This window comes from Musa acuminata, chromosome BXJ2-9, assembly GCF_036884655.1.
Source record: "Musa acuminata AAA Group cultivar baxijiao chromosome BXJ2-9, Cavendish_Baxijiao_AAA, whole genome shotgun sequence".
Lineage (NCBI taxonomy): Eukaryota > Viridiplantae > Streptophyta > Magnoliopsida > Zingiberales > Musaceae > Musa > Musa acuminata.
Window position 1 is genome coordinate 11,433,095 of NC_088346.1, and position 26,320 is coordinate 11,459,414.

Below are 26,320 nucleotides of genomic sequence, written 5' to 3' on the forward strand. Positions count from 1 at the left end.
TAGCTTAGTCATCAAAGTGTCACCCAGTGATTCTACTTCAAGAAGTCCATTTGGTATCATCATACACTGATAGAACGAAATAAATAAGAAGAAGTAACAATAGAGAGGATGACACGAAGCAGCATATATAGTAAGCAAATGAAGATATGTGAGGAGATGAGACGAAGACGAAGACGAAGAGAGAACATTGTAGGAAACCATGATGCAACTTCACTCTTTATCCAAAGCAACAGGATAACCATCACATGAGTCACCGTTGAGAGTGAGATCTTTGGTGCAGTCCCATCATGTTTATATTCGTGCTAGTCTTCTTCTTCTTCTTCTTGAGGAAGTCGGAGTACCAAAGTGCAGAGAGCTTAGGTCGTCTTCTGCGGTTTTCATCTTTGAAATCCACATGGTATAGTCCGAATGGTGACTGAAACCCAGATAAGAACTCGAAGACATCTAGAAATGACCACACGTAGTATCCTTTCACATTGGCTCCCTTCCTACAGGAGGATGAGAGAGATCTATGAAGGTATGTCTCGCTTGCTCACTCTTACGCATAGGAAGTGGATGATTGGGAACAATACCTAATACCATCGAGCGTGCTGCCAATGTAACCACTCAAGTAGTTCGCCCTCTTGACGTCGGAGATTGTGTTGTTTAAGCCAAGTCCATATCCTGCATGCATCAACGTTCAAACATTTCACACCGTGTGATAGTGCAGTTCGAGTGTTGAAGCGAAGCAGCAGTGACCATTTTCTTCGATATAAACCGGAGGATTTCCATATGCGTCTCTGATGTACTCCAACAGATGTTGCAGGCCAGCAGGATCGAAGGGTATGTCAGTAGGGACTAACTGGCTCAGATACCACACACATACATTAGTCAACTCAAGCTTGATCATGGTAAAAGAAGAGGTTTCGGTTTACCTGACTGCCTGGTGTATCGTTCTTTGAAACTGCATGCATGAAGGTGGCAACGATCCATTAGGAGAGCGATCGACGAACTGCTTTAGAACTAAAGGAAGAAGAGGACTAACAAGCGAATTTGGCAAAGAGATCTGCGTTGAAATCACGAGGTGCAGTCTCGGAGGCATCGGAGTTGTCCTTGACCCAGATCGACGAATAATGATTCAGGCCGATGAAGTCGAATGAACCCTTTAGTTGCTCCGATTGCTCCTCCGTGAAGGAAGGGAGCCTCGAGCGGACAATCTTCTTCATGACCTTTGGGTAGTCTCCAAAAACCAGGGGATTTATGATCCTAATATTGAACAAAAATCAGCTAGCATATGATTCCTGTGAACATGTTGTTTGATTGCGAGCTGCACTTACCAGCCTACGAAGAAGTCCAATAATCTTTGGGTTGCTTGCAAGTCTAATGTTGAGTTCGTCGATGGATAACACCACATGGAGTACACATTCAAGCCTATCCTCCCATTTTGTTTGGCCTACGCAAGAAGCTAGCATAAGTCTCCATACTGATCTATAATATTTGACAAGCATTTCAGTGAGTGGATTGCTAAGTCGAAGGATGAAACCCCCATAGATTACGTTGTGTAATATGGAAGGAAGATGAAAAGAAAAGGTGAACTAACTCACTTGATACTTTGTTCTGTACAATGAGACAACAGATGCATGCGCCAATAAGAAGTTGTGAGCTGCAGTATACGGCTCGGTGGTGGAGTCACCGACGGTGCAATTGAATAAGCCGAAAGGATTAGAACATCGGCTAGGTGGAAATATTGCATTGTCGAATGACCCTATCGCTATTACATTAGGTTCGGCGATGGTGGTCCACTGAGACACCCTATCGCCGAATTCTCTGAAGCAGACATCGGCAAATGCTGTGAAGTCCTCCCTGAGTTGCATAACCAAAGACTAATTAGTCTCAGATTAATTGAATCAGGCAAGAAAGTTTTTATAAAATTAATTTAAATAGTTAGGATCATATACAACAAAAGAAAATTTAGATTAAGCTCCATAAAGGAATGGTTGGGCATTTCTTTCTTGTTTAACAAATTATATTTTATTCTTTAGGCTAATATAAATATGTGTTCTTGGATGAGTCAAGACACTAAATATTAAAGTACTCCACGTCTTTTTTATTATTTTTCTTCATTTTTTTCTTTAAGTTTTATAAAAGAAGACCAGTAAATTCAGAAGGAAAAAAAAAGAAGATGATAGGCATAAGAGTTTCTAATCAAATTCTTTCTATTTTCAACGATGAAAATTATTAATTTTAGGCTTTTAAAATTAGAACTCTCTCTATCTCATAAAGATTATGAAATTTGATAAAAAAAATAGTTTTTATTTAATATGATTTGTACGATCCTAATATTATTGAAGATAAAAAAGATCAAATAAATAAGAACATACGAAGAAAAAAAAACAAGAGCTCTCTATATGCTACAACAAGCAGCAATGAATAAGTTCCTATTTTTATAAACCATACCGGCATCAACATCAACAAAAGCATAAAAAATATTAAAATATGTGTTAGGAGATAAACTTCAAAACTTCAAATTCTTTGATATGAACTAAAAAAACTCATATGATAAAAGATTCTGAATCCATCACCCATTTTTTCTCAAAAGTTTTTTCCATTGCAAACCAACTTAGGTGTTAGTGAAAACCTAAAAAATCAAATAATAGTAAACAAAAAAAATACTAAACTTATCTTCAAAATTTAATATGATTTCTAAAGAAACTAAAGATATAAGTATATTATCTATTGATGAATTAATGAGCTCGCTTTTAGTTTATGAAAAAAAAAAAAATAGATCTTCTAATAAAACTTCAGAATATTCAAATGAAGATAGATCAAAAGAAGAATCAAAAGAAAATTTTGGAAACAAAATCTCAAGGAAAGGTCAGAATGGTATAGTATAGGTGGTAGATAATCTAGCGCTCGAGGCAAAGGTGGTAGATAATCTAGCGCTCGAGGCAGAGGACTAGACTGATCAAATGAAAGTTACAGGAGGTAACAAAAAAATCCTTTAATATTTTTATTGTAAAAAAAAAAGACATATTGAAAAATATTATTGATATAAAAATAAAAATCCAAATATTCCTTTCTACTCTTACCATAAAAATACGATCATTTTGAAAAAGATTATTGAAACAAAAATATTTTTAATTATTATATAAAATAATAGTAAAAAAGATAAAAAATATATTTTTTATGATATCTAATGAATAATATTATAGAACTATTTAATTTTTAAATAATGGCTGCAATAATCATATGACAATGAACAAAAGTTTATTTCGATGGCTCGATTGTTGAATCTCGGATTTTGATGATGAAACCAATTGATAAGTGTTTATATTTTAATCTGTGTTTTGAGTGACGCAGGATGCTTCGATCAGAGAGAGACAATTAAAGCAGGAAGAATCATGTTATGCCAATAGAAAACATGTTAGAAGATTGGACGTCGGGCCGGATGATCGATCGACGCATCGACAGAAGGCTTCGGGCCGTGGATTCGGACATTGGACCAAGAAGAGCGGATATTGCGCCAAGGATATCGGAGTTGCGGAGTCAACTGGACGATTGGGCAATAGGCCACAAGATCGGACGAAGTGTTGAGGGACCAATGATATGCTCGACAACGTGATTTATGCTTAGCATTAATTGTCTAGATCAAAATATGATTTTACATATGTAGGATTAACTACGATAGCAAGGTATGAAGCAAAATGAAGTCCCGGAGTCAAGGATGTGATTTCGTTGGGAGTTCGAGAATTCGTCGAAAGTCTAGACGTTCATCGGAAGTTTTGACGGAACTAGCCGAGAAGTCTTGGAGCTTGCCAGAGAAGCTCGTCGAAACTCGCCAAGAAGATCAACGTGGAGTCCAGGAACTTGCAAGGAGTCCGCCGGAACATTACCGAGAGATCGTCGGAAGTTCGTCGAAAGATCGTCGGAAGCTCGTCGGAAGAATAGACATAGGGACTTATTTAGCTTATCAAATATCTTAGGAATCGTGTTAGCACGTAATTGGGTTTGTATTTGGGCCAACCCAATTAGGGGCCAGCTAAGTCCATGTAAGGACTATGTTGGGCCTAATAAGAGGTCCAAACAGTGCCCCAAGAAGTCTCACCGTCATAGAACAGTCTTCGAGATTGTGTCAGGCGATGGTACCGCCAGTCTAGGTAGTTGTACCGCCCCTGGCAGGGTGCCAAGCAATGGTACCGCCAGTCTGGGCGGTGGTACCGCCCAGCACTATCCCCCTGGCGGTAAAACCGCCAGACCTAGGCGATGGTACAGCCTAGGGCAGTGTCAGTGTCAGACTGACATTGAGCGGTGGTACCGCCCAGCATAGGCAGTGGTATCGCCCATGCCTGGGGAACTCGGGATGGGAAAGTTTTAGGCTCCAGGTTTGAATTAACTTGAAGCCTATAAATACCCCTCTCATATCTGGTTAAAGCACACAAGCACAGAGAGATTAAAAGAGAGAAAATGCTGCTGCGATCGTAAGTATATTCCCTCCTCTAGCTTAAACTTAGATTTCTGTTTAGAGAGGAGTGTGAGTGCTTGTAAGGGTTATCTCCTAAACCCAGTAAAAAGAGAAGAGGGGTGTAAAAGGTGATTGACCTTCGCCTATTGAAGGATTACCTCTAGTGGACGTCGGTGATCTCGTCGGAGGAGAAAGCCAAAAGTGGATGTAGGTCACATTGACCGAACCACTCTAAAATTGTTGTGTTCTCTGGTTTGTAATTTATTCTTGCCATTTACATACTGCAAACTACTTCACTTAGTCACTACGCTTCCATACGCTTCCAAGTTATTAAGCTTCCGAAATCAGTTTTCGTCGAAATTAGTTTTTATCATACGAAAGTTTTTAAACCGACGTTATTTTACCGCTACACTAATTCACCCCCCCTCTTAGTGACGACCCCGATCCTGACATCGATCAGATCTACATTGTAGATGGAAAGTAATAGCAAGGCTCAGAAGGGAAATGAACGATTATTTTGAATACCAAATCTGATAAAAAATTATTAATGATGTAATATTTATTCTTAGTTTAAAATAAAATCTCATTCGTGTAGAGAAATTATTGAGAAAACGGTATTGTGTTATTTGTTACGATGAAAAATATTTGATTTATGATAAACTTTAGGAATACTCCGATGAATATAAATGATAAACTTATATTAAATGATGGAGTTACAATAATAGATAAGAAATAGGATAACTTTAGGAATACTCCAATGAATATAAATGATAAATTTATATTAAATGATGGAGTTATGAGAAATAGTATAGAAGTTGATTGGAGGATTATTTTATCCCACACATTCAATATTATGTTTATATTTAGTGATTGATTCATGTACAGTCCTAATAAGCATCACATAATTAGGATTAGATGTGACAAAAGATATGAATTTTGAATAACATAAATAAATGAGTAATTGATTTTTTAGTGCATAGATGAGGATGATGAGGTTTGTTGGGCTATGATTTATACCTTTCTTATTTAAAAAATTATATTTTATCTTTTTGGCTAATGTAAATATGTGCACTTTGCAAGTACTTCTTGCTACTTTTAGTATATATATATATATATATATAAAGTTCTATAGAAAATCAATACGTTTGGGATCGATGTGAACAAAAGATAAAGGATGGTGGCTTACACAATTTTATGGCTCAGCCATCCTTCATACTCGTCTTCAAGTACTTGTGGAAGATCATAATGATAGATTGTCACATGTGGCGTTATTCCTGTGTCATAAAAGAACAAAACAAGAAGATAAGCAAGAATTTGACATTATCAATGTTTCATTGAGAACAAACTACAAGCATACTTCATTCAGGAGATGTGATCACCATATCTCAGTAGCTCATCGATGAGATTGTTGTAGTAAGCCAAGCCTTTCGGATTAATGGCTCCTCTTCCATCTAAGGAACAAAAGATGACACACAGGAATCTAAATCTCGCGTTCGGTTTTGGAATCTCTCAAGAAGTTAGATGTGTCATACTCGGTAGAAGCCTCGACCAAGAGATGGAGAATCTGTAGGAGTCGAGTCCTGTATCAACCATTAGCTTCACGTCTTCCTGCTAATACTATCGATGCTAATACTATCGCCATTTATCATCGGTTTGCTAGACGGTATAAGAGTTTGGAAATACTATCGATGGAGAATCTGTAGGCTAATTTCACAGTTTAGACTACTTTTCGATGCTAATACTATCGCCATTTATCATCGGTTTGCTAGACGGTATAAGAGTTTGGAAATCCTCGATCATTGTACGGCCATATATGAGATTGTAGGTTGGTTAAATAGCTTTGGTGTTGGAAATCCTTGATCGAGAGTAGGTCAGATATTTTTTTCCCATGTGTTTTCTACATATCGACAGTGTTTACTGATGAACCCATTATGTTCTAAAAGCCTGTAGCAGTTTATACTTGTAATGGGACTTCCAATAATTGAAGAGGGCATTAAGTGTGTGTGTGTATATATATATATATATATATATATATACTTATGATGAACGAAGGAATAATGAGGTAGAGAGGAGGGATATGGACAAACCTTATATTTGTGGTATTGATCGGAAGTCACATCTCCTGTGCTATTGTCCAGCATTCCCCCTGTCAGTCAGAGGTAGAATCTACAGGTCACATCAACAATGAGATTGACAGGACGAATAACTTGTTCTCTCAACCTGCACGAGTATACGTATCCCATATACTTGGAGTCCTACCATCCTCAGCAGCAGCACCCTCCACCTGCACATAGATATATCATCGTCTAAGAGCACAAGGAAACTTGCACCAGCTGCGAGGATCCCATGAATTCTCTCTTTTGTCTCAGGTAAGTCGAGCTAGTGAACATTGTCGCTTGTAATCAAGCAGCAAACATGGCATCGACGAGAGTGAGTGAGTGAGCGAGTGACCTGGTAAGCCGAAGTTCCTGCTCCAAAGATGAAGCCCGGAGGGAAGTCATCCCTGCTGAGGTTGGATTCCGCGGTTGGCAGCAGCAGCACGAGGGTCGCCAACAAGGCCAAGCTCTCCTTCCTCATCTCTCTCTTCTTCGTCTGGCTTCAGCAGGCTTCCTATCGATAAGATTTTGTATCCCAAGAGCCAGGAATGTGAGGAGGAAATAGAACCAACCACATTGTGTTTACTCGATTGTTTGTTTCACGAACCACCACGACAGGATAAGGAAGCCTGGAATTAAGTGGGCCTGAATCGGATTTTGGGCCATAAAAATACTGGGCCGAAGGTGTCCACAAAGATCACATGCCTTCTTTAACACCAACCAAATTCTCCATTGCTAAAAATTAATGCATTATTGCTTGACCTTTCACTAATCGAAGTCTCATTTTTAACTTCTTTTGCTCAATTATTTAAATTATACTCAATTAAAGAATCAACTTGAAAACGTGTTAAATTTAACAAAAGAAACACCCTAAAATATGTGAAAGAGTTACAACCATTAAACTTATTAATATTTGCAAATGAAAGACATCCAAATGCAAGGCACATTCAACTCTACACCATAAGGACAACATAAGCTCGTTAGTAGCATTCAGGGTTTAAGGTCAATGACATGAAAATAAATTTCCATAACGAGGTTTAAAAGTTCGACATAACAAGAATTTTCGGTTTTCAGGAAAAATAACAAGATTTCTGAATCTTCTCAAAACAGCAAATCCACAGAAATGAACAGCATGCAGAAATGATGTCTTAAAATATCTAAACTCCTATGTCCTAACCTAAGCACACCGAAGATGAATAGGCATTCTTATCGAGCATGCCACGGAATAGATGAGAAGTTCTTAGTGTCAATCATAGTAGTGAGGTGTGGACTGCACGCATAGTTCTTCGTCGTCGTCGTCATCCTCATCATCAACTGCACCCACCCAATTACTCGGATGATGCTGTGAATAGGGATTCCCATGCATGTCTGCCCTATCTGCAAAAGAAGACATGAAAAGAGACGAGTCATTCAGATTTAAGAGCCTCGAGTTTCTAAAGATTACTATGCTGATATCAAACCCTGAGTTTTGTCCCTGTCATCTGTTTCCATAGGCTGCTGTCTGCAGCAATATAGTAAGGGCAACATTTAGGCTTCTGGCATATATTAATTTATAACAAACACATCATGCCTGAAATTATGTAACGAGACATTTGATGAAGAAAGTATGTTCGAGTTTATGTTTTCTGAATATCCCAACTTGAATTCCTAAAACAGTACTTACTATTGCAATTCGCAAATTGAGTTCTAAAATATATGTATTCCAGTTACAAGACAGAGTATGCAAATCTACATATATGATCATAGCATCAAACAAAACCACCTTAATCAACCCACTTAGTTATATTATGTGAATCATGGTTCTTATTTAAAGTGACAATATAGACTTCACGGTCAAGGATATCTGAGATATTTGTCTATATCAGTTTTTACAGTGCTTCTACATTGGGATTAGTTACCAGCTTTAGTTTGATACAAAGGCAGCATTAAAAGTCAGGATATCAGTTTATTCTTCTATGAAGCAATTAGATGTCTCTATCAATCTTTGTCACATAACAAAAATCAACAAATCTTTGATTTTATTCTAATTCTGTTCTATTACTTACGAAACACTGAGCAACCTTGTGAATGTTTAGGAAGGTCACTAAGACAGGTATAAGGTTTGTTTATTAGAATTTTAAAGCAATCATAGAACTGTATATGTATGTTCAGTGGAGCTAGAGTGGCATGAACTGTGTGCAGAACCGTACAACTACATCAAAGAAGGGCATGCACTAGCATTTTGCATGCTGTCTGATACTTGCATACAGTCTTTATCTAGATTATTTATCAAATCTCATACCAATTTGAGTTAGAATCAAAGCATACAAAAGTCAAGGAAAAAAAAAATGGAGTGAAAAGATGGATTATATCCGAGGATCATAAATGAGCATGATGCCCTTTAGAACCAAATGAAGAACAACATTTTACAAAAAATATATTAAAATATCACATATGCTCAAAATACAAAACTTTGTTGAGAGCTTTAATTAATTAGTTGTTCAGATGTAAAATGAAAAGTTTTATCATGTTGGTGCTCATACAAGACTCTTGTGCCATTGATATCATTGTAAAAGATCACAAGAACAATGATTTCTTGCTCTAATACCAGACTGTTAAGGTATGCTTCTAGCATGTACTACCTCAAGTTGAGGAGAGATAGAACACATCCCAAGAAAAAATAAGAGGGAACAAGAAGACAACTACCCTAAGTTAAATTGTTATTAAAGCACAACTAGATAATAATTCCAAGACTGCTCTTGGCCTTACAGTAACTCCTATAATTAGGCTACCAATACACAAACATAAATCTTAAATTATGAATTATATCTTATAGTCTATTGAAACATTTTTTGATTTTTTGAATAATATTTATTTATTATAATTAGATCTGATATGATAGTACGTGCTGCAGCTTTCCTACTCTGATCACAAGTTGATCCCTCCTCTTGGCTCTAATTAGCTCTTGGACCAATAAGCAAAACTTGCAAATTCCCTCGATGGAGGAAACTACGAACGACGATGTCATGGGTGGACTGTGAAGAAAGCTTCAGATGTTTCTATCAGTGGAGAAAGAAGTTGCGATCCTATCCCTCGACGGTGGAAGGAATTATACACAAAAGCAATGGCAACAGAGGGAACTACGCACGAAAGCTACACCAACGAGACTTTTGGACCATTTGTCGGTGGTAGAGGAAGCATTGGCCTTATGCAACGGCGGCGGAGATAGTGATTGTGCACGAAAACAACGACGGGACCAAAGGTGAGTCAGGGTAGCAAAGTATTTAGGGTTATGGATCGGGGGTCACACATTGGAGGGGGGGAGTTTACTATTATGCTTAGTCGGTTCGAATGCTTGCCTTCAAATAGGCGCTTGCCTGAACCCAGGTCAGGTGCTCACCCAAGGAGCTTGATGCCTAGGTTCGAGCGAGCACCCAGGCAACACTTCACTAAAGCATGTCCTTCGGCAACTATATGAGGTGCTTGAGCCTCGCCTTGCTCGAGCTCCTACGTGAGCACCTGGGTGCCCTTTTAAAACACTGGACGAGGTCTACTAAATATAAATTATGCAACAATGATACCTTTGACCAAAAAAATTTTAAAAAAGAGAAAAATCGTTCAACTAATATTATCAATTTACGATAGACACTAACCGGTTTTTACTTGCCTGACCAAGGACCACATTTAACCATATGGTATGGATGGTCCGTATTATTAAACCACATGGTCTGGTAACGGTTTGTATTATTATCTTTTGGCTAATATAAGACAATGAGACAAGTCAATACACCACCTAGTATACTAGTATTATTATTGTATAGCAGATTCTGAAAACTAGTATTGGATCAAGACTATAATTCATGAGTTAAGGTGACTCATAATCTAGAACAAGACAGGATCTCAAGCCTCACTATACTTTTCGAGAGTTCTATCGATCTGGGGTTGGTGCAGCAATGGCCAAGGCAGAGTTGTGAAGGCAGCTTGAGAAGATTCCTATCGAGAGGCAACTCTATTATGTAACAACTCACAAAGAATCAGGATATGATCTTGATCCATGACTTGAATTGGCTGATTCTTCAGACATAACTGATATTGAACTTGGCTATGCAAAATGAAGACAAGAGAATGCTATTGTACTAAAGAAGAAAGGACTCTATTATCCTACATTCTATTATATTAAACAATTGTTTTTAAACTATTATTGGAACTATATTGAGAATCAAAGCTTACAAAATATTAAAAATAAACCAATTATAAATTTCGGTGTGTATCTAGAGTTTTTTTCCTAATCAACTTGCTTCTTGTGACCTTTTCTTGTTTTAACCATGGAGAAACCAGATAGAGAAAAGGAGTCTCAATTTTACTAGTCTTATCACAATGTTCATTGTGTGAATACAGGTTGTAGACATAGCAAAATCACATAGCAAGTTAATTATGGCATATAGGTTAATTACATTTAACTCTCACTGCTACATAATGTGACTAAGCTTTGTAGAAAAGTATTTTATCAAGACTGAGACTTAAAACTAAATAGATTAATTCAAATAATAATGGATGAAAAGGGCATAAATATCAGGATACGTATCCAGTATATCTTCCTGGGCAGCAGGTACTCTTGGAACATTTATCACGTTAGGCATCTGTTGATCATTTGGTATGCTAGAGCTTGGATTTCCTTCATCTTGAACCTGTTTACCTCTAATAGTCTCAGAGCTCTTGGCAGCACTACCTGTTGCAGGATTAACATGAGTAACTAAATTGACATTATTAGATAAAACAAAACATTGAGCATAAATAGACACCTGAGAGCTCTGACCAGATTTTGGTGTGATTAGAAGGATTGTCAAAAACTGGTGAGGCGTTAGCAGCCCTAGAACGTTCTAATTGTGGCACTGGAGGAACTGATGGTTGCTCTGTACTGCTTCCAGCATTCAGTTGTGATACTAACATAGTTGCAAGAACTAAGGTGGCATCAAAGTCTGAATCTGATGCATCATCAAATCCAAATCTTGGTGCCATTAAGATAGGTCTGTCCATCCAGAGGATATGTTACTAGAGAAATAACATGGCAGAAGACAAGATTGAAGTCATGAAATACAAACTCACTCTCCAGCTTTTTCGAAAAAAATATGAATGTTCACTTCACACCCCTCACAGAAGGCTAGAAAAGCCTAATTTGGAGAAAATAGGGACAAGTAATTAGATTATTTATGAACTGCAAATTCAGAAGAATACAGAAGAGAAAGGCTGATGTGCAAATCAAAAGCTTTATATATTACAACACATTTAATTGGAGTGTGGGGTGAACTATACTGATTCAATCAAGATAGAGGCCCATTTTCCTGCATGAAACATATCGGTATGAAGTCAATATGTTTCATATCAGAAAAAGCACAGCATGAAACTGGAAACTCCTGCATTCAATATATTTTTATGGAGTCTGCAAACACATCAGCATGAAATGAACCTAAATTCTTTATGGCTTATGCTTTTGCTCTCTTTCTTTCAATTCAGTATCTTTGTGTGTCCAGATACTGAATAGCCAATGCCATTCTTGCAGTGCGATAGAAACCTGCTCTTTCGAAGTCTAACTACTCCAATTCCAAAAGATTTTGATTTCCTAGGAACTAACATCACACGGAAAGGCAAGCATTCATATGGAACAAGAAAAGGAAATATTACTTTCAGTTCCTTCACACCAAATGTGACATCCACCGGATCCCCAGTGTGCGTATACTGAAAAAATTCCTCTGCCGGGTCAATCCAAAGCTGTGTGTGCAGTGTCGCATCACTATTATCTACACCACAAAGCATGAGAGAACAACTCAACCAACCCAAAAGATCATCCCCCGAAAGAGGCAATTGTCCAAACAATGGAAGCCCCAAGACCAAACCTTTAGTGGGATCTATGTAGCTCCGAAGCTCCACGGCCTTCCGCCCGATCTCATCCCTAGAATCTGATGGCGCTGCTGACGTCTCAGTAGCGATAATGGTGATCTCCTGCAGCGATGACTGGAAATTAGCGAGCAACCGTGCCAGGTCACGCGGCCGAACAATGAGGCTGCTCGGAAATCGCCGTCTATCAAGCGACAGCTGCTGCACGTCAGGATCCACGTTGCAGGTGATCCAGTACGTCTTCTTCGCACCTGAAAGCGAGCATCAGAGAACCGATAAAGAAACGATTTTTACAGTAGGGAAAGGGGAAGTGGAAGGTACCGACCGCTGAGGCAATGGAGGGTGCATTGGAGCTTGGCGGCGTCGGGAGACGGGAGGGCAACGGCGATGCGGTCGAGGGCGGCAGCGGGGGTGCGGAAGACGGAGCAGAGGGATTTGAGGAGGACGCTGCATCGGATGGAGGAGGAGGAGGAGGAGGAGGAGAGGATGTAGATGTCGAAGGAGCCAGGGTGGAAGGAGACGGTCTGGTATGCGGAGCGCGAGGAGTTGAGGGTATGGAGCTCGAGCTGCGGAGAAAGGAGGAGGGTGAGGAAACGGAGTTAAGGGCGAAGTGGGGAGAGGGTGGGAGACCTTGGAAGGAGAAGCGACGAGGACGAGCTCGGTGCCGACGCGTGCGAGGCAGGTAACGGAGCGGGTGAAGGTCTTGAGGGCGTTTCCGCTGAGCGACAGCTCCATTCCCCGTGCTGCTTGTTCTGTGAAGCGGAGGGCGAGCAACGCTCTCGGGGCTTTCGAGGGGGTGTGGGAGAGGGCGCGGTGGGGAATGTTGTGAGAACATTAGGGTGAAGATTGTAAAGAGGATTAAGATTAATCGTACGTGGATAAAAATTGAAAGAATCAATATATATCTATATATTGTGTTTCACTTAGGATATAATGATTTTATTTTTTTAATGTTGAAGTAGTCTTCAACATATGTTAATCCTAATTAATTTAACTCATTGTAAGTTATTATAATTACCGAATATTCCTGTTCTAAAAAGATCTTGACATAAATTTTAATCCTATACTTCTACCCCTACCTACCTCTTTTCATCTCTGCAATATTATTCTCAGGATCAGTATCTACAAGAATATTTATATCAATTTTATTTTAAGCTTTCAAATATATCAAAATTTATATCCAATTCTACGAATCCCGTTTATACAAGTAGAGAAATGTAAGGTGCCAATCTTATCCACCAAAGTGCGTTCCTGCAGGCAACCAATTTATGTATCAATTAAAATTAATCTTCCTCAATTGCAGGTTTGACAGAGTGCATCCTAAATCCTCGGTTCAGACATCCTTAGAAACCTCGGCTGAGTTACAAAAAAAAACACAGTATGGTCCACATGTCATGTCTCACATCAACTACTACATATTGCAGCTCCATCGGAAACCCTAATTTGATACCTATCATATCATTGTTCTATGAATTCAAGTCAAAGCAGGAACAGAAAATTTTAAAAAAAAATCATGAGCAAGAATGAGACTTGTTGGTTATTGTTCCGTGTAAATTTATTTCTTCAACAGACAAACCATTAGAGATCTTTTTTTGTTTTGTTTGTGTTGTCACTGATGTTGTTTTTGTTACTCAATTACCCTCAACTAAGCACAAACAGTAGCACGACAAGAATGAGGCGATGCACTTTTAAAGCTCAAGGGCGTCCGTTTGCAGGTAGTTGAGCACATCATTCTATTCCAGCAAAGAAAGGCAAGACAGCAATGAGCGCATCACCGTAGCCAACTGCTTCTGCAAGTCCAAAAAAGAAAAGATTGTGAATCGAAAGGGAACTGAATACGTCTATCAAATTTTAGGACTAATCAATAAGAACCTTGATTAGAAAAGTCTAAATATCTAAAAATACTTCAGAACAATTAAGAACAGTCCCAAGTGTTCTTAAAGGATGAAATGCTAAATATAATATGTGCAAGGAAACATAATTTTATATTTTCATTATGTAATGCCAGTAATAAAGATCGAAATGCATGGCAAACATAAAGGCACATTGGGAAGGTATACTAATGTATAATGTTTGATCGTCAGTAAGGTGATTAGGACCTTTCCCAAGCATTAAAACAACCATCCATTTCTACTAGAGTTAAAGTGGACTTTTGAGAGACAAGTCAAAAGTATGACAAAAATGCTTGTGAAGTGAGATTGTGTAACGTTGATGAGGTGGAGGTGGAGCTAGGGGTAAACTGGCACTAAATTGACTGCCCACAAAAATGATTAATACCAGACTCACTGCAATTGAACATGAAGAAGGTGAATGGGTTAGATATCAGTTGGTCAAGGTATGGATGAGTTTAGTGGTTGACTATGGAGAACAGTAGTGAGGTGTAGGTGATGCAAACTGACATTGAGTATTTAAGCTGACATGCAATGGGACTATGGTCATCTTCTTGTTCTTTCTCACATAGTCAACTACTATCTACAGAGTAATAAAATGTGACTGGAATGACAGATTGGGGAATCACATACTTCGCCATCTTGATTAGTTGAACTAATAATGGAAACCTGGAGCAATAAATTCCGACTCTGATTGGCTTTTTCGGTACATGAATTATTTAGTTTGATGTCACCCAGAAAGTCCTCCACAAGTATACAATATAAAAGAAACTCAAATCTTGACTGAAATGGAAATTCTAGTATACCTCCATCCTTGCATAGGATCTTTAGGACTTCTCCAGCTACATTGGACTGAAAAAAGATCATAATAAGAGCATGAATTGAAGAAAGAAAATGTGCGGATTTAATATTAGTTTGAAGAGAATGTGTCAATAATGTGTCAGTATGATGTGTCACAGGGTTTGTGGTGGATAGCACAAACGAAAAGTACGCAAAATGGGGTACTAGCAAATCCTTCGGCACCACATGGATCTCCGAGACACCATCTCAAGAGCATGGATACCATGCTTTACCATCCCTGCATGGCTGAAATTATCCAAACCCTAGGAAACTCAACTGCAATAAAATGTGACTGTGAAAGGTATACAAAACTTACCCTAATAGGCAGCTCATTTCCAAACTGATCCAAGAAGCCAATGGCCTGCCCTTCTTTGATCATGTCACCCTGTAAGAGGAAATGTCCTCATGCAAAGGTTTTAAGAAGTTTTGTGTGGCAAAATGCTAGTTCCTATAATAACAAAAACAAGTCAAATATGCAAAATTACCACTTCACAGCATGGAGGTTGCTTCTTTCCCTTGAGTGTTGTTCCAATTCGAAACGTTCCCACCTGGACAATTAAACCATCAGCATTATACAAAAGCACTGACTTGAACACTTCAGGTAACAATATACACAAAGTCTCTCAGGCAATTCACACCGAAGGAGATGATATTAGAACATATGCATTTGAACTGGAGGCTCCCAGAGCTGCAAGTTTTAACGCCTTTGAAGAATAGATGTCTGAAAATGGACTTGTTTCTGGTAGAACAGGTTCCTTTGGAACGTCTTGTTGGGCAGGGGCAATAGTTGACACACACATTGGCTCACTTGGAATTGGTGGTGCTGTAGTAGGTGAGACAATCGTAGATATAGTAGACGTTAAAGCTTCTGATATTCCAATGTCTCTTTTCAGATGCATTTCAAAGTTGCCAACCTAAGACATCCATGAATTTGACAGTAAAATGTTCTGTATAGAAAACTATGAGAAACAGAATAATATCATGAAAGATTGCCATATATTTCTAATTAATTTTATCTTAACCTGAAGCATTATAATTAAAATACCTTGATTCTTAAAGTGAGCAATAACAAAAAAAAAAGAACTAGCATATGACCTGTGAAGAATACCAAGGTCTCTAACAGAAAGTTTTGGACCATGGGTTTACTCTGTTCTCATAAGGGATAAGACTGCATAAGTTGAACCATGGTTCGAAATCTTGGATATCAAACCCATACTGATTCCTGGTTGGGCTGGTGCAGACGCAGTTCATATTGGCATCTCAATACATGGTATGTCAGTATGTAGAGGGAGAAGGAGAAGAAGGGGAGGTGGTAGAAGAGGAGGAGAAGAGGAAGAAGAGACAAAGAAGGAAAAGGAGTTGTTGCTAGGGAAAAACCCAAAGCAGAGACACATCAGGGAACATCATGAACAAAACATGGAATCTTGTTCCAAACTTAAAGAAAAAGAAAGATGTTCCTTTTGCAAGAAAGAAAACCACATAAAGAGAAAATGGAAAATGGGTAGGTGTCACCAGAGAAGATTAAAGAAAGATTGATCTAGTGAGCTCAACTAATGATGCTGAACAGGATGTCCTTGCGGTCACTACAAGTACATTTCTAAAATGGATGGATTATAGGCTCTGCTTCTTCAACCATAGGAAAACTTAAGCTCAAAATGTTGGAGAAGTGGACTTTAAATGAGTGAGTTATGTTCCTACAATGTGTTATAATGCAAACTTCTAGTGACCCAAAACCCCCCTCATCAGGGTTTAATAACATAGAAGGCTCCAATCTTTACTGGAGGACCATTGACTTTGACTGAGCAATGTATGTTCCCAAATTATGTTATAATGCAAATTTCTAGCATATCAAACCCTCTTCATCAGCCCAAAAGACTCCACAGGAGTCAAGGCTTAATTGGCTAAACAAGTTGGTTCTAATGGGCTTCACAACACTTGGGTAGATCTGTCAGTGGGTATTGACATCCAGACTAATAAGATGAACAAATTATTAATACGGACAAGATCCAAGCCAAGACCCAAATCCCAACTAGTCCACAACATAAGAGTGTTCTAGTTCTAGTAGGATTAATAATAACCTCATATATTTTGTCTATCGTTTCAGAAGTAATTGTGGAAAGCCTACTTTGGAGTCAAATTACTGTCCGGAAGCCCAAAAATGGGTGTAGAATATGTTATGCTAGTTAATTTCCTAGTTAGACTTGTATTATGAGAACTCTAGACTCTTTGTTCGACAGGAATTTTGTGAGATGGGATAAACTTTCCTTTAATCATGTAAGCTCTAGTTTCTCCCAATATTACTTAAAAATAAAAGATACCAAAAGGGAGTGGCCACTTAATACAAAGGTCTTGTGTGCCTCCAGAGCCATTATAACTTATTTTAAATTCTACTCTCTGTAGTTTCTTTCTGTCACTCTTTAGTTTTTCTCTATCTTCATTTTCACGATACTCTCTTGGAGGTGTCCTTTCCTTTTTCTAGAATCAAAGCACTCCATATGAGCTGTTAGATCTTAGCAATTTGGTATCCCCAGTTTCTTATCAATTTGGCATTAGACCTAAGTTCCTGATATTAGAACTAAAATTTCTATCAATTTCCTATCAAGCCAGAGGTCTTAACAATTTGAAGTTCCTATCAATATGGTACCAGAGCTAGATTTTGGTGCCAGAGTAAGCATTTCCATCAATTAATATTAGAGATAGACATCCTATTTAAGTATCCAGATATTTAATTCTGCCATGTACCTTGGACTGCAAAATCTATAGGAGTTTTGAGAGTAGCATGTCATAACATATGAAAGTGAAAGTTGTGCAAACATACATAGGATGATTGTGACTACAATTGCAAGTGAAACTACAATTGCTAGATTGCTACTATTGTTGAAGAAAGAAGATGGTCCCATGATAGTCAAGCACTTATACTGAGTTAAATTTGCCATGACAAAAGCAGCATGTCGCCAAATATTTTTGTCCGTGTTTCTCTCTTGATCCAAAACTAAGAATTTTGATTTGGTTGCTAGAGTGCAGTAGCATAAAGATTTGAAGAAGAATACTCTAGAGACACAACATGAAGAACCAACAAGATAAATTTAATCCCAAAGTGGAGAATGTTGTAGTTGCTCTAAATTTTATCATATTATAATTAGGACATATGGTAAATCCTATTAAATTTAGTCTGAACTCTAGACTACTTTGACTGGAGCAATTAGATAAGTTGGAATGATATCATTGCCTATGAAGGAGTAAAGCTTCAATTTGCTTGAATTTAGAGTACATGGGGTCCAATTTTTTTTCTAGTAGCACTGAAGTATGATTCTTGCATGAGGTTTATAAATGCACTAGTGATTTAAGGCAAGAATCCAAATCTCAAGTTGTATTGGGCAATATGCTTGATTCAGCACAAACTGATGAATTCCCAATTCCGATACTGTAGTGTATCAATGGAAGGTGGTCTTGGAAGAAGTATCAAGGGTTTTTGGTAGGGTTTTGCATGTTCTAACACATTTCGGAACTTCCAGAATTGTTTCAGCCAATATATGTGATATTTTAAAAGCATCCCTGGGCCTTGTAATTAAATCTAGGGCCATATTGGGCATATCACCTGATATGTGCCAAGTGGTCGCTGAGAAGGAACCACCATGTTGGCATTTCAATCCTTTGTTTAAGGTTAAAAAATGACGAATGATAAGTGCTGAGACAGCCCAACCTCTTCAATTTCTTTTGCCTGTTGGCACACAAATTCCTGTCTTTTATCTATAATGGTTTGAATTTGAACATGGCTATCTATAAATAACAATGCTGTCTATAATTAGTTTAAACATTCCACATGAGGTCTCACTGATAGTAAGGTTCATCAGGGGTCTTCTCTAGGTTTCTGCTACTACAGGCACTGTGAGTTGGACATAGCTTATTTACGGCCATTTAGGGGAAGTAAATAGTGAGAAGCTTCTCAAATATTGGATACCTTTCATATTCTTATTTGTGGCCATTTAGGGGAAGTACATAGTAAGAGGCTTCTAATATATTGGATATCTTTCATATTCTCATGGTGGTATTAAGCTATACGGCCAATCCACGAAAAGTTTTGCATGCTCTTGTTAGTTTCTCCTTATATTAATTTGCTTTGTTTTTGTTCTTCACACAGGTGTTGTGATACGATAATCCAATTCAATTCCACTATAGTTTCACAGCAAAGAAATCACATGCCAATGTCTATTTCACTTTAAGAAATGAAAATGGAATTAAGAGATGTATTTTGAAGGTAGACGCATAAGATACACCCTTGGCAATCAATATCAACATTAAAATCACTGAACGAAATGAACCATAGAATCTTTAAAGTCCAGACTGCAATAGAAGCACTTAAGTTAAAATAAGCAACTTCAACAATCTGGCACATGAAATTCAAACCACAAGAACACAAAAAACCTTCCACAACTATAAAATAGAATACAAATGATCTGATTACATCATGAAGCTCAAAGGAAGCTAAAAAGGTGAAAAATGTTAAAAGGAATACCTACAAGAAGCATTGATCATTCAATGCAATAATGTTTGTTGTAAAATGTGTTAAGTTATAAATAATAAGAACCGCTTCATTTAAGAACCATATTCTCAAAATACTTTGTGCAAATCTCAGTTGCTTAGAAACAAATGATGTTACCTTCATAGAAAGCTCCGCAATGCTAGTTTCATCACAGACTGTTACGATCAATTCCTGTTTTGAAAATCAAGAAAAATATTTTAGTTCTTCAACTCGATAAATCTCTCGAACATGACCAAATTTATTTAGTCCATGAAGCATAACTGACCCAATTGTTACGAGTCTTATGACACTGCATTCATGAGAACAGAGAGAAATAAGGTATGAATAAAATGTGTTTTGGTTGTACTGTTAAAATTTTAGAATCACAAGATATTTTGCCAACATTTGCAATACCGATCCAATACTAATACCAGCCATGGTCCTATGGACACTCATTTCAGGTTGATAGAGATGTTACACCAACTATCATACCAAACAAACAAAACTTGTTATCACTCATACAAGGAAATAACATTAATAGAATAAATATTAGCATGCAAGTTCAATCATGAGGCATAGTTAAATCATTATAAGTTCAATTATAGAATATTACTGAAGCAACTACACTCATGGCTAAGCCTGAACCTGCATGAGCCAAACAGTACATACTGGTCCAAACCTGGACCAAAACGTGGACCTCTTAATTTCTGGTGATCCTCAGGCAGTACAACACTTTCCACCCAGTAAGCCTTCTAAACCATGCTTACTGACCAGTTTCAGCCCATCACCAGGCCTAGACCAGGTTTTCTTTAATCACTTAACCACAGCCCTCCCCTCCCCCTCCCACCCAGCAACATTAAAATAATAGGTGCAACCATTATCCAAAAATCAGGTAAGAACAAGAAACAAATTGATAGATTTTTTCAAATAAATATATGATTAAAACATAGTAAATTGGATGTCTGAAAAATACAAAAAGAGTAAATGTTCTCCCAATATTGTTCTTTTAATAATTTAAATAAGCAAATCCAATCAGTGATTCATTAGTGATAAATATTTACATTTAAAGTCCAAACAAGCTTGCAAGCAATCCTGCATTAACAAATAAAAAAGATTCATATGACAAAATGAAAATAATTTCTTCAGGAAATACCTCAAACCCATTAGGAAAAGTGGATTTCCAAACAGCTTTCTTCTCTAAAGGGCCTTGCGAACTATTTTCTGAAGCAGCTACTGCATTTAGATGTGGTAAATCTCAGATTAAGACACAAATTAAACTAACTATAGCTACAACAACAAAAGCTATGATGTCCTAACTATTTGTAACTCTTTTTTACTTGTTGAGCTCTGTACAAACCAATATATCTTGATTTACAAGGCAAAATCTCTAGTTAAATCAAGAGAGCTCAAATATCTTTTTGTTATTTTTAGCAAAATCTTTATAGATCTCTCTTCACCATTCCTCACACATTTAATATTAATTGACTAACATTATCCATTAACAACATTTGTCATCCTTTGAAGTTTGAACATATACATTATCTTAGTTGATTCTTCCTCATTTAGTCATCTATGAGACATCCATGAATAAAGACCTTTTTTTCCTTCCTACTAATTCAGCACCTAACCATCCAACATTGATATCCAACAAAGCTTGGTTGGCCTAAAAATTATCTTAGAAAATGTCTACAATTACTTGATATATATTATAATTAGTTTGAAAAATAAAGATGTACCTACTAATTATATTGATGTAAAAAAGTCTATGTATGATAATATAGTCTCGGTGTATGTTTAGCAAGTTTTCTATAAGGTTACATCAACTATTAATGTTATGTCTCTATTATTTTACATATTTAAGAGACTATGTTATTGATTAACAATATTCTTCTGAGTGAAGGGAGTTTCGATAGAGTTAATGGAGAGATTGATAAAAATATTGTTCATAGAGGAAAAGCCATTGAAAAAATTTAGTGATTAAATTGGAGAGGAGCATCAGAGATTTTCTGTGATAATAAAAAACAATGTGTATCTTTCTTCTTTTTTGTAACTTTCTATTAATTTTATTAATAAATAAATAGTTCCTATGGTTGATTTTTCGAGCATAAAACCTTTTTTTGTGGCTAGTCATTTTTCTTACCTTAAATCATCCTTCCAAAGTTTCAAAATGACTCATTATCTTAATTCCTTTATAATTAAGTAAATTTAAATATATCTCTTATTCTTATAAATTGATACTCAAAAGTCTTCTTCCATCATCAGATATCATTTTAATTTTAAAATTTTATTGAATAAACTAGCTAACTAAATTACTCCTAAATCTCCTAAATTCTACCGTACCTCAATCGTGATACCATTAGGTCCACACTTTTACATAATTTCATCCTTTCTAAAGCTTCTTTTACCTCATTTGTCCTAATTTTATGAACAATATATGACTTCTGAACTTATTAGTGTTTATCTTTGAAGTTATTTATAGAATGTTCATTAAATTCTATAAAAAGATAATTTATCCTTCTTTCCTGAATCTCGATATTATTAATTAGTACTTTGAACTTTGCCCTCTATACACCTAGTATTACCTAAATTGTTGCTCAATCTTTCTCTAACTTTAGCAATAAAAAAAATATTTTCCCCAATCTTAGTATTTAGCTCCCTATCGAACCTATGATAAGACTTGTATTTGGTAATACAACTACTTTTACCTTTTTGTAGCTGTTGTATTTTAAAAAATCTCCTTTTTTAAATTTTTATTAATCTTTAAAGAATTTTGTAGTGATTCCCATTTGAGCTTCTCCACACCACCACCGCCTTTCTCTTTAAGCTACATCTCTACATTTAGATACTCCATGAATCTCCTTTCCCATGCTTCTAATATTAGTGGCCATGTCAGTGTGGTTTAGCTAACATTAGCTAAGCTCTAGTTAGAGTTAAGAACCATACCTACTCATTATGAGATAGTACAAGCTAGCACACACACACACACACACACTCATTATGTGTGTGTGTGTGTGCGTGTGAAATAAGGTATGCAGTTTATAGATTATATTTCTCTCATCAATTCTTAAGTCTTAACATGACATTATCTTCTCTAAATTCCTTGCTAACTTCCATGTACAGCTAACTTCAATCAAAAGCGAAAACACATGGATCCTAGATCCAAAATTGCAATCTCGGGTACCAGACCCATAATGGTCCGAGCTAGAACCAGTGTAGGTCCAAACCATACCAAGGTACCATGTGTCATTATGCCAATACATACCATAGAATTGTTTGGGGAGGAGGAAGACAAGAAGGAGAAGGAAGGAGGAGGAGAGATCTTGACATACCATGGATGGCAGGAGCGGTAGTGGGTAGGCAATCGATGGCAGGGCTCGCGATTCATAGTAGTTGTGAGCCCTAATACTGCATTAAACAAAAGAATATATATATATATATATATATATATATATATATATATATATATATAGCCCAAACCGGATGCCCAAAATGGGAGCATTCACATCCTGGTCGACGGTCGGACTGGTAAATACCAGTTGCACATTGAACTGACCAATTTTGCATTCCATGCCTAGAACTACACTTGAAAGAAAGGCCTTATTTTAATTTTACGACATGCATTGTTGCGCTAAGCACCAACATAATATGATGCAGTGATTTCAATAGGCGCTCGGGCGAGGCGAGGCAAGGCCCGAGCGCCTCGCTTCACTTCCAGGTGGCGCACTTCAAAGAGGTGAGCGCCTAGGTTAAACCAGGCGACCGAACCAGCGTTTTAGGTCTGGTTTGGTCTCCAGTGCTTGAGTTGGTTCAATAGAACTAACTAATGCATCGATGTCAGCTGCTGCTGCCCAACCCTAACGCTGCTCGCCGCTGCCGCTCTCGCTCCCGCTGCCATTGCCACTGTCGCCGCTCTCGCCGCCGCTGCTCAATTTTACCGCTGTCGCTGCAACCTCGGTCTCCCCTTACACTCCTCTTCCTTCTTCTCTTTCGAAAGTATACTGTTAACAGTATACTAGTAACAGTAATGTATTTATATTTATTAGATTAATAATATATTATTTTAATTTTAATACTGTTAAATAATTATATTTATTAATTATATTAAATATTTTAATATTTTAGCGCCTCGCTTCGCTCAAGCGAGCGCTTGGGCAAGCACTTAGCGCCTTGGGCATTTTTGGACCTTGGCGCCTAGCGCTTTTTAAATCACTGATATGATGACACTAAGGCAAGCGCCTGAAGTATCCAAATTTAATATCTAAACTTTGAGTTACATTAATGTATTCATGTCTTCATGTAATCACATGGTCATCAATTTCTAGAATATCTCAAATTCTTACTCTTGTAGTGTAAATGGGTATCAAGGTTTTAATATGTAGATAATCAAAAGTGAAAAAGGACAAACCCGTATTCTTTCTAACTAGAATTCATGTCAAACAGAGACAAGCATGTGTGGCTTATCCAATTTTTAACATGAACAATGAATAGTGGTACTTTTGTCTATATTTCTAATCAATATAACTTTAGTAAATTTCTCATCTAATTTTTTTGAAGTACATAAATCAATTGTAATATGATTATAGAATATCTTCTGATGGTTCCTATCAATCTCTGCTGAATATTAAATGCATCAATTAACTAGGACAATCTCATTTCTGACTGTATGATGCATGGATAAATACATTCTTCATGGTTGAGCACACATTATTCTTTTGGTAAAGGGAGGAAGTCAAGAGAGCATAGTTGTTAAAAAGCGATATCCAAATACCATGCAAGAAGTATCTTAATAACAGAAATAAAAAATACAATTTTAGGAAGCAAAGAAGTATCAACTTACCATTAGATGTCAAATCTGCAGTTCTTTCTGAGGCCTTCAGTCTTTTTAGCAAAGACCCCTTTTGTGCCTGACTGACCCAAGCTTTGGGAAAGATAATTCTTTTCCATGCACTATTGGAATGGCGAATCCAATTAGGCTTATCAATAGAAGAATGTGAATTCCAAAGTATCTGAACGGAACCTGAGAAAATGTAATATAGAAAAGATGATAAATGATTTGCATGTCAAATAAGTTGGAACATTATGACAAACAAAGTTGTTCTTGCAACAGTAATATTACAGAAATAAATCCATGAGTTAGTCAGCATGCAATTGGGATTCTTGCACTAATCCAGGAAGTGGATCCCTTTTTGATACGTGTCTGAAAACAAGATGTTAAATACTCAAATGTCATCTTAAATTATGGAACCTATAAGTGCCATAAGCATATCTTGGAAAAATAATGTCTTAGCAATCAGTCAGTCTAAACAAAAGTTATAGAAAATCAGCAGATTTAGCAAGTAATCAAAATAAATTTAACTACTTATATGATCTGCTCTGCTGTGAAAAATTCTTGAAGTTCAATGTCAAAAAGCATTTGAACAGTGTTTTTTAGTTCTTCAAGATATACCTATTACTCCTATTACTTGGCCCAGAAGATGGGTGAGTACATGGCAAATTGAGTTTCAACAATAACTAGTCAACTTGGACCAGAAAGAACATACTCAAATGTGCATGTGAACTTAGATTTTAAAGAAAAGATTGCAATTCAACAATCTTGGATTTGCAGGAGACATCTAGTTCAACTAGCATTATGGATATATTCAACCATGATGAATGCAAATTTTCTCATAAGCCAAAAAATTTATAGAATCATAGTTAACCTGCAACACTCAGTATAGGATGAGGCTATAAATCAGCTTATTTCGCACTACCATATATCTCCATGCAACTCTATGAATGATGACCACGCAAAGCTACATCAGCTTCTAGTGGTGAAAGCGCACTTCACTAACAAACACAAAATGATACCAGAGTTCAGAGTGACAGGCAGGCCCTCGTTCCAGAAACTTATAGGAGCCAACAAACTAATCCACCTATCTCCGTTCCTATAGCATAATTTCTTACAAGAACTAACGAAACATGAACTGACGCTCTAGAACGAGAACTATCAGAGCAGTCTCAGCCATTATGTGGACAAAATGCCAAAGATTGTTCAAGAACCAACACCGAGGTTCACAGAACAAGCTCGTAAAGCAATCCTAACTTTCTGACATGCAAATTTCTTGGATCTTAACTATATCTTGGTTCCCGGTAACAATTACTCCAGCACACAAGCACCGTCGTCGTCGGCGCAACAACGAATCAGAAGTTCAAGGAAGCAGAGAAGTAAATTGACGGAGCCTCGCATACCGTGTGAACCGAAGGCAGCGATTTCCATGGAAGTAGGGATTTGTCGGAGACTGGAAAGGCGGTTCGCACGACAGAGAGATCGGAATAGTGATGAGAGTTACATATATGTCGGCGTATGGTTTCGTGGAGATCTCCGCCATCGTTCGCCCTGCCGCGTATACCCTGACTTCCACCCAACGAGTCGGAGATTGCGAGCGAGGTACGGACGCGTGCATGGTGATTTTATGCGGGAAGTTCTTTGCCGCTCGCGAGTCTCAGCCGGTTCAATTCGGTCTGGGTCAGCTGAACCAAGAACTCCGAGTCAATTCGGTTCTCGTTCAGCTTTATTGTATTATTAATGGATTATTTAAATTTCCTCGAACTCACAAAACAAATTTTATTTTGTGTTTCATTATTTATCAATTCTATTTTAATTCTTAAATCAGTTTGT

The 26,320-nt window shown here is 37.3% G+C and overlaps 3 protein-coding genes across 4 annotated transcripts; all 3 read right to left on the reverse strand.

Annotated features, from left to right (window-relative positions):
• Window positions 1-4: 4 nt before the first annotated feature.
• LOC135623132 (beta-glucosidase 22-like) lies at window positions 5-7,124 on the reverse strand. The gene is made up of 13 exons (XM_065125704.1): window positions 6,893-7,124; window positions 6,662-6,725; window positions 6,529-6,587; window positions 5,974-6,049; window positions 5,821-5,892; window positions 5,628-5,715; window positions 1,584-1,842; window positions 1,317-1,432; window positions 1,025-1,245; window positions 915-943; window positions 739-841; window positions 573-663; window positions 5-488 (listed from the first exon to the last, which is right to left on the reverse strand). The coding sequence occupies exons 1-13, from the start codon at window positions 7,016-7,018 to the stop codon at window positions 251-253; spliced, it is 1,542 nt and encodes a 513-aa protein (XP_064981776.1). The 5' UTR covers window positions 7,019-7,124; the 3' UTR covers window positions 5-250.
• A 409-nt stretch (window positions 7,125-7,533) lies between these two features.
• Window positions 7,534-13,261, reverse strand: LOC135623133 (uncharacterized). Of its 2 annotated transcripts, XM_065125706.1 has the most exons (9): window positions 13,042-13,245; window positions 12,737-12,977; window positions 12,411-12,662; window positions 12,199-12,314; window positions 11,623-11,687; window positions 11,319-11,545; window positions 11,098-11,245; window positions 7,998-8,038; window positions 7,534-7,914 (listed from the first exon to the last, which is right to left on the reverse strand). In XM_065125706.1, the coding sequence occupies exons 1-9, from the start codon at window positions 13,144-13,146 to the stop codon at window positions 7,784-7,786; spliced, it is 1,326 nt and encodes a 441-aa protein (XP_064981778.1). In that variant the 5' UTR covers window positions 13,147-13,245; the 3' UTR covers window positions 7,534-7,783. The 2 variants fall into 2 exon arrangements, with proteins under 2 accessions (XP_064981778.1, XP_064981777.1); XM_065125705.1 differs by having other exon boundaries at window positions 12,411-12,654; window positions 12,737-13,261.
• Window positions 13,262-13,925: 664 nt separating this feature from the next.
• LOC135623135 (uncharacterized) lies at window positions 13,926-26,047 on the reverse strand. Its single transcript, XM_065125728.1, has 9 exons — window positions 25,891-26,047; window positions 24,500-24,679; window positions 20,816-20,895; window positions 19,801-19,854; window positions 15,779-16,054; window positions 15,626-15,688; window positions 15,457-15,525; window positions 15,107-15,152; window positions 13,926-14,201 (listed from the first exon to the last, which is right to left on the reverse strand). The coding sequence occupies exons 1-9, from the start codon at window positions 25,916-25,918 to the stop codon at window positions 14,140-14,142; spliced, it is 858 nt and encodes a 285-aa protein (XP_064981800.1). The 5' UTR covers window positions 25,919-26,047; the 3' UTR covers window positions 13,926-14,139.
• Between the last annotated feature and the right edge of the window lie 273 nt (window positions 26,048-26,320).